This window comes from Salvelinus namaycush, chromosome 29 (assembly GCF_016432855.1).
Source record: "Salvelinus namaycush isolate Seneca chromosome 29, SaNama_1.0, whole genome shotgun sequence".
Taxonomy (NCBI): Eukaryota; Metazoa; Chordata; class Actinopteri; order Salmoniformes; family Salmonidae; genus Salvelinus; species Salvelinus namaycush.
The window spans coordinates 32,297,593-32,310,948 of record NC_052335.1 but is presented as its reverse complement, the minus strand read 5'-3'; the positions used below and the strand labels follow the sequence as shown (position 1 = coordinate 32,310,948).

Below are 13,356 nucleotides of genomic sequence, written 5' to 3'. Positions count from 1 at the left end.
AGATGATTGTATTGTACACTTAATCATATAAATTCTACAATGTAGTTATTATTACAACTTTTATAATTTATGGAAAGTGTTTTTACTGCTTCAATGTGTTGTCAGTTGACATGTTTGAGATAGAAACTCTCTATGCAGAGGGAAAGAAGGTAGATTTTGTAGACAGCAATGACTCCCTTCTATGTGCCATAGCTACACGTAAACATGGAATATAACTCTCCTGATCCTACAGCACCTACAGTTATAGGTGGTAGGTAGCCTAGTGGTTAGAGTGTTGGGCCAGTAACCAAAAGTGTTGCTGGATCAAATCCCTGAGCTGACAAGGTAAAAAAATGTTGCTCTGCCCCTGAACAAGGCAGTTTACCCACTGTTCCCCGGTAGGCTGTCATTGTAAATAAGAATTTGTTCTTAACTTACATGCCTAGTTAAATAAAAAAATGAATAATATTAGTTGTCTTATTTGTGCCGAAATGAGTAACACAACATAAAATGTTTTTAATAATACGGTGATAAAACTCATGTAATAACAGGCTGGGGCATTCTGGAAGGTTCACTTGTCAGTTGTCATAAGTGGAATCTTGGTTAAAAACCAGCTATGACAAGTCATAAAGAAGTAGACATGAATGGTCAATTCTGGTTTAGTGTACAGTAGCTACAGTACATACCCAAGCTAATGTGCTGTAATAGGTTACATGTGATACAGTGAATAAGTGGGATAATAAACTGTTTCAAAATGGTTGAAAATATCCAATTGTAATTAGAGAGGGAAATGAATTCAATATTTGAAAACAATACAAAATAACTGTGCACTCCCATAGAACATTTATACAGTTCTTATGCGTTGAGAAAAATAAAAACACCACTTCAGCATCTAAAGTGCTTTAGTATCTACGTTTGTGCATGTGTAGCAATGCATTTTAAAGGATGTGAGCGAGACGTTTTTGTGTGAATTCTTGAAATGCAACCATAATATCAGACTCCAAACTACACTGAACAAAAATGTAAACGCAACATGCAACTATTTCAAAGATTTTACTGAGTTACAGTTCATGTCAGGAAATCAGTCAATTGAAATAAATTCATTAGGTCCTAATCTATGGATTTCACATGACTGGGCAGGGGTGCAGCCATGGGTGGGCCTGGGAGGGCATAGGCCCACCCACTTGGGAGCCAGGCCCACCCACTAGGGAGCAAACACTCCTCAGTTTCATCAGCTGTCTGGGTGGCTGGTCTCAGATGATCCCGCAGGTGAAGAAGCCGGTTGTGGAGGCCCTGGGCTGGAGTGGTTACACGTGGTCTGTGGTTGTCAGGCCGGTTGAACATACTGCCAAAAAAATGTAAACAGCTCTGGTGGACATTCCTGCAGTCAGCATGCCAATTGCACACTCCCTCAAAAATTAAGACGTCTGTGGCATTGTGTTGTGTGACAAAACTGAACATTTTAGAGTGGCCTTTTATTTTCCCCAGCACTAGGTGCACCTGTGTAATGATCATTCTGTTTAATCAACTTTTTGATATGCCACACCTGTCAGGTGGATGGATTATCTTGGCAAAGCAGAAATGCTCACTTACAGGGATGTAAACAAATTTGTCCACAAAATTTGAGAGAAATAAACCTTTTGAGCGTATGGAAAATTTCTGGGATCTTTTATTTCAGCTCATGAAACATGGGACCAACACTTTCCATGTTGCGTTTATAAGTTTAATGAACAAAAACAATCCCAGACACGCTATGAAATTGGGCAAAATTTTAAATAATAAAACAGTTATGTGAAAATTATGTTTTTTCAAATACATGTGCTTTGTAATACAATGATGCTTCAAATCCTGTTGTTTGAAAGGAAAACAAAACTGTAATAAGGACTAATAGATAATAACATGCATTTGAGCAGAAACTGACAGCTATACAATGATGAATTCTCCTCTTCTAAACTCACTGTGTAAATCTGTATATCTACAGTGTACATACAGTTTTCATAAGAGTACAGTGTTCTAGACTTTGGTCTAAGATAGCCAGATACATTAACATTTTATATACAGAGGTGTTCCTGTCTTTGATTCCAATATCTTAAGATCACAGATAAACTCTGAAAGGGGTGTTCTTAAAAATGGCATTGTGAAACATAAAGTAAAACAAGCAACAATTGATTTACAGTAGCAAGCTACCCACTAAGGTTTGGCACGTAAGAGCTATTTAAGACAATCGTGCAGGACTCGGCCCCACCAAGTGGTGTGGAGGTCTACCAACGTGTTGGCGGTTCTATTAATTAAGGGCTTAGCCTGAAGACCCTCCCTCCTCCTTGCTGCTGTCCATCATAGAGAAACTCACTGTGAATGGCTGGAATGGTGCCAGCACTGCGACAGTCAGTTTTAAACTCCTCCCATCATTCTGTCAACTTGCTCTTCGTCTTCGGGATGATCCCCGCCTGCCACCAACACATATATTTAAATACATTCCATTTGGATAGCTACATTTTGATTACAGCCCCCCCCCCCCCCCCCCCCCTGACTACAACCTACAAGCTCCTAGTCTTTTCCACTATTCCAAATCACATACCTCAATACTATTGAATAGTTTTAAAATGTTCTAAACTTCATTAGGCATAGCAAGTAAGAGTTCCTCAGTTCCTCTCTTTTGTCTGAAGTTTGCTTCAGAAAAATAAACCGATTCTATTCTATTGTCTCCTGGAGAGCCCTCCTGGTTTTCACATCTCTTGGCTGTAAATGGATTTTAGTGGTTCTCACCTACTGCCTGGGCCTCAACCTCTCCGGAGTCGTCGTCAGGGGAACTGAGGTCATCAGGGGGCCAGCGGAGCTCGCCACTCTCCACCTCCCCACTCTCGGAGGGCTCCACCACGATGGACGGAAGCCGCTTCGACAGCTTGGGGAACCGCTCGTGGGAGTCCGGAAAGATCTGGAAACACAATCACGTCGGGGTCACCAAAGAAAGAGGTGAAAATCTGGCAAACAGGGTAAGGGTTGGGGTGAACTGAACAGAACTGAATTGAACACTGAATTGCTGGTAACGCCAATCCTGTTGGTAACATCTGAGACATTGATGGAGTAGGATCAGGTTAACCCTAGATTATATGCTCAGTTTAGTGTTTTGTGGCATCCAACAAATGTGTAATTTACCAAGTAGTCTCCAAGTGCTCAAAACACATTCCAGAAAAAAGACAGCATGACTAATCATGCCACAAGATGATGCTCAGTGAGAGAGGTAAGGAGATTTGGCTAGTGACTTGAATGGGAAACAGACATTTGAAGACAGAAAAATATGTTTTCCACTTCCTCCCTCCCTGATTGACATTTCCCGCTAGTCAAAAACGGTATTTAAAGCTTTGAAATGGATGCCGGGGTAACGAGGCACTTTGCATTAGCTGCAAGCCGCAAGTGTCACTTCTATCGCAAAATCTCGGGCCTCTGAAGAGCTCGAGCCGACGAGAGGATGTATGACACAATTTGTGCAGAGCGCGATTACTTCCATAGGACCACTGTGATTACTTCCATAACACCACTGTGATTACTTCCATAACCCCACTGTGATTACTTCCATAACCCCACTGTGATTACTTCCATAACACCACTGCACTGAAGGAGGAAGAGGGGGGTCAGCGAGGGACACTTGCATCTGCATGGGGGCAAGCTGGTTGGCTGAGAAAGTAACAGTTTGCCACTGGATTAGCTCTTACTTGAGAGATTTCACTGGCTTTAGACAAGGCCTCTATTGAGCCAAGTCCATAAAGACCCTACATGCATATGGTCTTCTAAAAGTAATGACACACGTTTACTTTACTTTGGAGTCACAAGAGAGAAGCCAGTTCTTTGGAGGTACCTTTGAAGTCACTGGGTCTTTGAAGTCACTGGGTCGTACAAGTCACTGGGTCGTACAAGTCACTGGGTCGTACAAGTCACTGGGTCGTACAAGTCACTGGGTCGTACAAGTCACTGGGTCGTACAAGTCACTGGGTCGTACAAGTTACTGGGTCTTTGAAGTCACTGGGTCTTCACTGTAAAAAGTTAGCAGAAATCAGATGGGCTTTTTTTTCCAGAGGATGAGAGGGGGATGAAAGGGGAGGCTGTGATGGTGGTGCAGTCAGAAATAGCCTTGCTGTCAGTTTAGAGCAATGGAGGGACATTTGCACCTGTCATGGGTCTACAGGGAAGGAGAGAGGAGAAGAGAGAGATCTGAGAGAGTGACATGGAGAATGTGTGTGTGTGTGTGTGTGTGTGTGTGTGTGTGTGTGTGTGTGTGTGTGTGTGTGTGTGTGTGTGTGTGTGTGTGTGTGTGTGTGTGTGTGTGTGTGTGTGTGTGTGTGTGTGTGTGTGTGTGTGTGTGTGTGTGTGTGCGCACGTGTTGCTCATCATTTGTTTGTGCATGTACACGATTCTTATGTTGTGCTGTAGTGTGTGTTGTTTGTTTTCGTTTTTTGTGTCTGTTTGAATTAGTCCCACCTGAAAGGATATACCCTCGTCTGCTGGGGCACCTCCGACGGTGAAGTCTCCCACCGTCGAATCACAGGTGTTCATCACTTCTGTCATCCCGTCAGTAAGCCTCGCCTTCACCCAAGCCAAAACAAAAAGAAAGGTGGACATGTTCTCAATACAGTAACAAAGCCATAAAGTATGGCCCCGTTACAAACCAAACATCATCCTTAAGTCCTGAAGGCTTAACTGGTGTTCTAAGCATTTTCTCGGGTAGCATACATTTATTTTAGAGATGGAAAAACACTTTCAGTGTAAACTTAAACCACTAACTAGATACAAATAATGTAGAAAAGATAATGGTCCTATATATGATCTTTGAGAACTAACAATCACCTAAATAAAAGCTAGACAGTTTGAGCAAAAGAACACAGTATTAGCCATGGCAAAATGCATGAAATTAGCTTTGAAACTGTAACATTTTATTTCAGCTTCATGGCAAAATGTGTAGAATTACAAGAAATTAGCATTGAAGCTAAAGAAAAAAAATCTCAGCTCCATGGGGAGAAAAAATGCTAAAAAATACAGTGCCAAGATGGCGCTTCGACATTTTTCTCTAAATGTAGCGGTGCAGACAGCCAATCATGCTCATGGGGGGGGGGGGGTGGCATGCTCATTGCCACGCCCACCACCTAAGACCCTTTTTGATCTGCCAAAGAATAACTGTAATTAGGAAAGTCTATCTAGTACCATACTCCTGATTCCTATCCAGTTCCGTTTTTAGCTGTGAGTCTCATCATAGGAGTTGGCAAGACAGCACAAACCCGGGGCAAGTAATGAATGATTGGTTTGGAATTGGGCCTTTCTGTGACAGTCATTAAGGCTGCGTTTACACAGGCAACCCAGTTCTGATCTTTTGACTAACTTGTTGGAAAAATATCTGATCTGATTGGTCAAAAGGCCAATTAGCGGCAAAAGATCAGAATTGGGCTGCCTGTGTAAACACAGCCAATGTACACTTGCGTATTTTCATTTCTCATTTGCCAATGAATGCTACAAGGCCTGATTCTGCTCATGCACCGACAAAATACTCTCAGCAAATTGGCAATGTGTTGCAAGAATGTTTACAAAAGGGTATGGAAAATAACTTTAGTTCAGGTAATGTCTGCTGCATGATATCACAGTATCATTAGATTGTGCTTTTGGTAAGCCGTCATTGTAAATAAGAATGTGTTCTTAACTGACTTGAATAGTTAAATAAAGGTTAAATAAAGGTTAAATACATTTCATGAGAATGTTACCTAACGTTTATCTAACGTTTACCTAACGTTTTGGAAATATCCCCCATTACAGCAGGTGGAGCTATGGGGGGGCAGCCAGTTCAAAGCCCAACCACACCATTTTTTATTTTTGCTGTGTCCTAAAATGAACCTTGTGTGTCTAAATGATGTATACTTTACTTAATCTTTTTCCACTGAGTCTGTGCTACAGTCTTCACTGCTCTACTCATGGCAAGAAAAATGTTCATTCAAACGAGCATTCTTTTTATAGAGAAGATGAGGGCGTGAGTTGGAGCATAATGTCTGACATGCTCCGGGGTGCAGTTTCCCCTAAGTACAGATCTAGGATCAGCTTCCTCTCCCCCAATCCTAACCTTAACCATTAGTGGGAGAAATGCAAAACTGACCCAGGATCAGTGTCTAGGGGGAACTTCACCCTGCTCAATCTGGCACCAGGAACAAGGATGAAACTGCTGCTGGGAATGTAAATAATTCAGGTTTAACATGTTCAACATTAAAATGAAGTTGTTCTGCTTCAGTGACAATAAGGGAACAGTTGTAACCTGATTCCCTTTTGACTTCTAGTTTCAGTCAGGAACGGAAAGTCACTAGCATAGTGTGTGCGTTTGTGTGTGTGTGTGTTTCTTTAAAAAACGATGCATTTTATCCAAGATAAAGATATTTAAGCGGCACTGAGAACAGCTGGGGGGGAAAAAATATTTTTTGTTTAGACCTTTCATAAAATAGTACCTCTAACAAGTCTCTCCATATTCACTTCCACATTTTTACTTTGGTTGGAAAATGTTTTTTTATTTTTTTATTTTGTGAACAATTGTTTTCATTGAGTCATTCAATCGGTACAATCAATGACAAACAATACAACTGACTATTTATAGAACAACACCATCCTAACCTCATCCCTGGGAAAGGTTTATTTTTATGTTTATTTATACATTTTTATATAGTATTTTTTTTAAACTTTCACTAAAATACATGTGAACATGGTAACAAGTACAGTCTTATTCTTTTAGTCAATTACTAACAATTTCGAGATTGGAAAGTGAGTGATTGGCGAAGCGATGACAGTAACCGATCAATTAGGTGCCAGGGAGAAGAGAAAACCCGGAAGACGGGCAGGAATAAACATCACACAAGCCCATCACTAACCCACCTGAAATAAAATAGTCAGCTAAGTGTTGTCTTCCATTTTACAACATGATTAGTTGAATCACGTGTGTTAAAGCTGAGCTGGAACAAAAGTGTTCTCCACACTTGACCTGAACGATGGTAAAAAAAAAAGCGGATCCACAGTCCCATTAATAATCAGATGCTTTCGTCCAAAGCAGCTTTCAGTAAACACATCAACGTGGAACGTGTACTGTAGTTCACGCAGCAACGGAATGCACTATTTATTAACACTGTTACCAGTGTCATGTTCAAACTCATTGCACCACGGGATCCTCACAGCCATCAAACTACACAGAGCCACTCTTTTCCATGCTTCCTAATGCTCTGGGTTATCGTATCTGATCGTTTGGACGTCTGGTAACCATCAGAAAAGAATCAGCCATTTTCTCCTTGAGCCAACATCAGTCCTAATGCTAGTGTGTGTGTGTGTGTGTGTCTGTGTGTAAACGTGCGTGCACGTGTGTGTTTGGTGGGGTGACTAATCTACTGCACACCCCCCCCCCTCTCCCCCCCAGCTGTTGCCACGGAGACATGGTGGGCGGTCGATAATAAAGATGTCTTTTATGAAAAAGTGCCATACTTCAAAGTGCCAGTGGGTGTTGATAACGTAAGGATGTGTCTATTGTGTTTGCCCAGTCCTAATAACAAAGAATAACCTTAGGGAGTCAGTTGTGGCCAAACTAGGTTGGATTGGAGGGTCTATAGGAGGCTGGAAGGCATCTATGTGGGGGGAAAGGGCCAAAAACAGGACATATTTTATGGAAATGAGTGCCATACTCAAGAGGGTATGAATGGTGAGTGGGCAATTGGGTGTGTGTGTGTGTGTGTGTGCGTGTGCGTGTGCAGTACTATAGCCCAAGAGAGCCAGCTGTGACATAAGTGTTTGAGACAGGAACCGAGCCCACAACAGTGACAGATTCTGAGATCCACATAATCAAAGTCACCACAGTTTCATGTACAGTACCTGTTACACAGTCCCAAGCACCCAGCTAATGCTCTCCTATCCTAGGATCAACCAGGCCCAGAATTAAGATGCATAACTCATCACACATAACATAGTCTCATAAAGGTTACAGTAAGAAGCTGGCTTGACATTCCAATTCAGTCAGCACATAGATCTCTGCCAAGAATCAACACTATGTCAATAGGGATGACTAAATATCAACCACATGTCAACGAAGCTCTTATTCGAAAGGGCCGTTAAACAAATGTTCTGACTGTGGTGACTAAAAAGCCGAATACACTTCTAGAAAGAATGTTCACCACATGGCCCAACCTGCCCCTTCATGCTATCACGGTCATACTAATCCTGGCTTCTAATTGGCCTATAGACATTCTCATCCTGGCCTCTAATTGGCTCATAGCCATTCTAATCCAGGCCTCTAATTGGCCCATGGCCATACTAATCCTGGCTTCTAATTGACCCATAGCCATTCTCACCCTGGCCCCTAATTGGTTTGTTTATGGATATACAGTGCATTTGGAAAGTATTCAGACCCTTTGACTTTTTCAACATTTTGTTACGTTACAGCCTTATTTTAAAATGGATTAAATGACATGTTTTCCTCATCAATCTACACACAATACCCCATAATGACAAAGCGAAACAGGTTTTTAGACATTTTTACAAGTGTATATATTTTAAAAAAAACAGAAATACCTTATTTACATAAGTATTCAGACACTTTGCTATGAGACGCGAAATTTCCAAAGACTCGAAGTTTCCATTGATCATCCTTGAGTTGTTTCTACAACATGATTGGAGTCCACCTGTGGCAAATTCAATTGATTGGACATTATTTGGAAAGGCACACACCTGTCTATATAAGGTCCCACAGTTGACATTGCATGTCAGAGCAAAAACCAAGCCATGAGGTCAAAGGAATTGTCCGTAGAGCTCTGAGACAGGATTGTGTCGAAGCACAGATCTGGGGAAGGGTACAAAAAAAATGCAGCATTCAAGGTCCCCAAGAACACAGTAGCCTCCATCATTCTTAAATGGAAGAAGTTTTGGAACCACCAAGATTGTTTTTAGAGCTGGCCGCCCGGCCAAACTGAGTATTCGAGGGAGAAGGACGATCCTAGGCACACAGCCAAGAAAATGCAGTAGTGGCTTTGGGACAGGTCTCTGAATGTCCTTGAGTGGCCCAGCCAGAGGCCGGACTTGAACCCAATCGAACATCTCTGGAAAGACCTGAAAATAGCTGTGCAGCGACTCTCCCCATCCAAACTGACAGAGCTTGAGAGGATCTGCAGAAAATAATGGGAGAAACTCCCCAAATACAGGTGTGCCAAGCTTGTAGCGTCATACCCAAGAAGACTTGACGCTATAATCGCTGCCAAAGTTGCTTCAACCAAGTACTGAGTAAAGGGTCTGAATAGTAAATGTGATATTTCCGTTTTTATTTTTAACACATTTGCAAAAAATATATTTTTGCTTCTTCATTATGGGGCATTGTATGTAGATTGAGGGGGGAAAACAATGTAATACATTTTAGAACAAGGCTGTAATGTAACAAAATGTGGAACCATGATAGAAGACAATGAATTTTTCTCCAACTAATGTGGGCTGGCAATGGCGCTTATATTGCACACTTATTATTGTGATTAGAGTATAATCCAATTACAAATGCAGCACACCCTGCCTACATCAGAGCCCTTGTTAGCGCGTACCCTTCTCATCCGTGAGGTGTGAGTGGGACAGACAAAAAGAACTGGAGTGGGGGATCAAAGGGCCACATACGTGTTTGGTGCCATTTTCTATTGAAACAAAAGACCCCGTCTAAAACTCTCTGTTAGAAAGCCTGTACGGTTGCGTTTATCAAACTATTTGCAGATAGATAACATGAATAAACTCAAATGTTATTATATTATAAAGACTAATTTGCTTGTTTCCTGTTCAAGTTAGCTTGCGTGTGTTTATGTGCGCGTGTCTGTGTTTGTGTGTGCATGTAGGTGCGCATGTATTTTTCCGCTTTGTGTGTGTTTGTGTGTGTGTGTGTGTGTGTGTGTGTGTGTGTGTGTGTGTATGTGTGTGTGTGTGTGTGTGTGTGTGTGTGTGTGTGTGTGTGTGTGTGTGTGTGTGTGTGTGTGTGTGTGTGTGTGTGTGTGTGTGTGTGCTTGGCTCAGCCACACACACACTAGGAACATGATTTTTCTGAGTATCCTTGATTGATTTTCCAACCCTTGTCGCCAGAGAGCGACAGGTTAAACGTCTCCAGATTGAGGGAGCCTTTGACGCAGTTAATTTCTCCTTTCCACCAACAATACAAAGGCAAGTAAGGTGGATTAAGGATAAAATTTAAATGTTTAACTTTCTCCAGAATAATTGAATGAGGCTAGTGATGCTAGTTCCACCTGCTCCCGGCAATATGGAAAACCATATCTATTCAAATCTATGGAAATGACACGCGTAGCATAGTCCACCGCATTGCAAATTAGAGTTATCATTAACCAATGCTGAACAGGTCTTAGGGCCTCACAACATCAGAGATTCAAAACTGACACTAAACTGATTTATCAAATGCATATATTATGCATATTCTGCACATGTTATTATTGCTTATGGGGATTAAAAAAAGTTTGAGGAAGTAGAACATTTTAAATAAAGGTTAAAGGTGGCTTTAACTATTGTATTCAGAAAACCAGAGGTGCAAAGTTTGCACTTCTGAAATTAGTTTCATATGAATACATCTTTTACAAAAATCCTTTCCATATGATAGACAGATGCATCAATACTTGTGTGTAGCTTGAGATCTGGCCTGAAGGGTGCGTGCAAGCTGGCGCAATTCAAATCCATGCAAATGAGTGAAGTCTTTTCATTTCACAGTCAGATGTGAAACTAATGTCAAACTAGAAATTACACTCAAGCTTGTAAACCCTCTTGTTCAATATGCGTCTCTACCGACAGAACGTTTTAAGGCATGGCACGGTATATTACATAATCACGCATAACCATTGCCCAAAGGATCATAAGAGTCGGTTCCATTGCCAGCTCGGTTGTGAAAATAGCCATGTTCTAAACAAAATGTCAGTACATTATCATGTGTCATAGATGTGTTATATGTTTTTAGTAATTTATGATAATCTGCACATGGCTTCAAAAGTTACACAATGTCTTTATATTTATAAATCACAGACCGATCAACTACAGCCTACAATATACTATCAATTAATGATACTTAGATTATTGTCATCTGTGTTCTACGTGCATTTTTTAATCTCTTTAAAAAAAACTATTTTAGCTTCCGTACATGGCTTTGGTGTATAGGGAAGCTCTCGTGATAATGCTATGGAATGGACAGTTGGACACAAGCCAAGCAGTGGAGAGCTTAAAAGGGCACGCACTACAAACTTGTGATTCTGCTTATGAGTATTTTTATTGAAAATACGTATGGTTGAAGATAGCTCTAAGAAGAAACCGAGCATCACTTACCTTTATCGAATGTTATTCTATGGTCTTGATTTATCCGCGGATGATGTAGGTTACTCAGATATAAAGAGTGGAGCTGTGGTCGCCTGTCTCCGAGTTGGTACAACAATAACGTTAGCTTGATTGTGTTTCTCTGTGAGCTTGCGGCTCGCCTCTTTGCTTACCGCGAAGTTCCGATTCCACTTTCCTGCGAAGGTAACAGCTTCAGGTCACTGGAGGACTGGAGCGTCTCCATGAGCGGTGTGAGTGTGCGCGCACACGGTTTGTATTTCTCACTCTCGGCGCGTGTCTCTCTGTCATGAGAAGGGCCGTGCACAGACCTGTTGGGGGGTATGTGCTCAAACTAAAAAAAGGGCACACCCCCCCCAAAAAAACAAAAAACACAGACTTGTTGAGCAATTATTACAAGAAGAGGGGAAAGCGGCACAGTCTGATGAGTAACGTATTTTCCCGAAACTATTTTGAACTGTAATAAAGGCTGCACGTATTAACATTGACCAACACAATTCCAGTCAAAATAGATTGTAAATAATACTGTATCTTACCAGGACTATATCCAACCCAACTCCATTTGTTGCCACTATCATGTATCAAATCAAACTCTATTTGCCATATGCGCCGAATACAACAAGTGTAGACTTTACCCGTGAAATGGTTACTTACAAGCCCTTAATTTAACCAACAGTGCAGTTCAAGAAGAAGAAAATATTTACCAAGTAGGCTAAAATAAAAAGTAATAATAAAAAGTAACACAATAAGAATAACAATAAGGAGGCAATACTCTGGTACTGCTTGCTGTAAAACAGTCTATAACTTGGGTGACTGGAGTCTCTGACAATTTTTTGGGCCTTCCTCTGACACCGCCTAGGGTAGAGGTCCTGGATGGCAGGAAGCTTGGCCCCAGTGATGTACTGGGCTGTTCGCACTATCCTCTGTAGGGCCTTACGGTCAGATGCCGAGCAGTTGCCATACCAGGCGGTGATGCAACCGGTCAGGATGCTCTTGATGGTGCAGCTGTAGAACCTTTTGAAGATCTGGGGGCCAATGCCAAATCTTTTCAGTCTCCTGAGGGGGAAAAGGTTTTGTTGTGCCCTCTTCCTGACTGTCTTGGTATGTTTGGAGCATGATAGTTTGTTGGTGATGTGGATACCAAGGAGCTTGAAACTCTCGACCCGCTCCACTACAGCCCCGTCAATGTTGATGGGGGCCTGTTCGGACTTATTTTCCTGTAGTCCACGATCAGCTCCTTTGTCTTGCTCACATTGAGGGAGAGGTTGTTGTCCTGGCACCAAACTGCCAGTTCTCTGACCTCCTCCCTATAAGCATCGTTGTCAGTGATCAGGCCTACCACTGTTGTGTTGTCAGAAAACTTAATTATGGTGTTGGAGCTTGGCCACGCAGTCGTGGGGGAACAGGGATAGGAGGGGACTATATAGGAGGGGACTAAGTACACACTTCCGAGGGGCCCCAGTGTTAAGGATCAGCGTGGCAGACGTATTGTTGCCTACTCTTACCACCTGGGGGCGGCCCATCAGGAAGTCCAGGATCCAGTTGCAGAGGGAGGTGTTTAGTCCCAGAGTCCTTAGCTTAGTGCTGGGCACTATGGTGTTGAACGCTGAGCTGTAGTCGATGAACAGCATTCTCACATACGTGTTCCTTTTGTCCTGGTGAGAAAGGGCAGTGTGGAGTGCGATTGAGATTGCGTCATCTGTGGATCTGTTGGGGCGGTATGCGAATTGGAGTGGGTCTAGGGTGTCCGGAAGGATGCTGTTGATGTGAGCCATGACCAGCCTTTCAAAGCACTTCATGGCTACCGACGTGAGTGCCACGGGGTGGTAATCATTTAGGCAGGTTACCTTCGCTTCCTTGGGCACAGGGACTATGGTGGTCTGCTTGTAACATATGGGTATTACAGACTCAGTCAGGGAAAGAAAAATGTCAGTGAAGACACTTGACAGTTGGTCTGCGCATGCTTTGAGTACACGTCCTGGTAATCCATCTGGCCCAGCGGCTTTGTAAATGTTGACCTGT

The 13,356-nt window shown here is 42.2% G+C and overlaps 1 protein-coding gene across 1 annotated transcript; it reads right to left on the bottom strand.

Annotated features, from left to right (window-relative positions):
- Positions 1-1,695: 1,695 nt before the first annotated feature.
- LOC120024523 (protein LBH-like) lies at positions 1,696-11,605 on the bottom strand. Its single transcript, XM_038968793.1, has 4 exons — positions 11,329-11,605; positions 4,456-4,560; positions 2,746-2,914; positions 1,696-2,426 (listed from the first exon to the last, which is right to left on the bottom strand). Exons 2-4 carry the CDS (start codon positions 4,540-4,542, stop codon positions 2,371-2,373), a joined length of 312 nt encoding a protein of 103 aa, XP_038824721.1. The 5' UTR covers positions 4,543-4,560; positions 11,329-11,605; the 3' UTR covers positions 1,696-2,370.
- Positions 11,606-13,356: the final 1,751 nt, after the last annotated feature.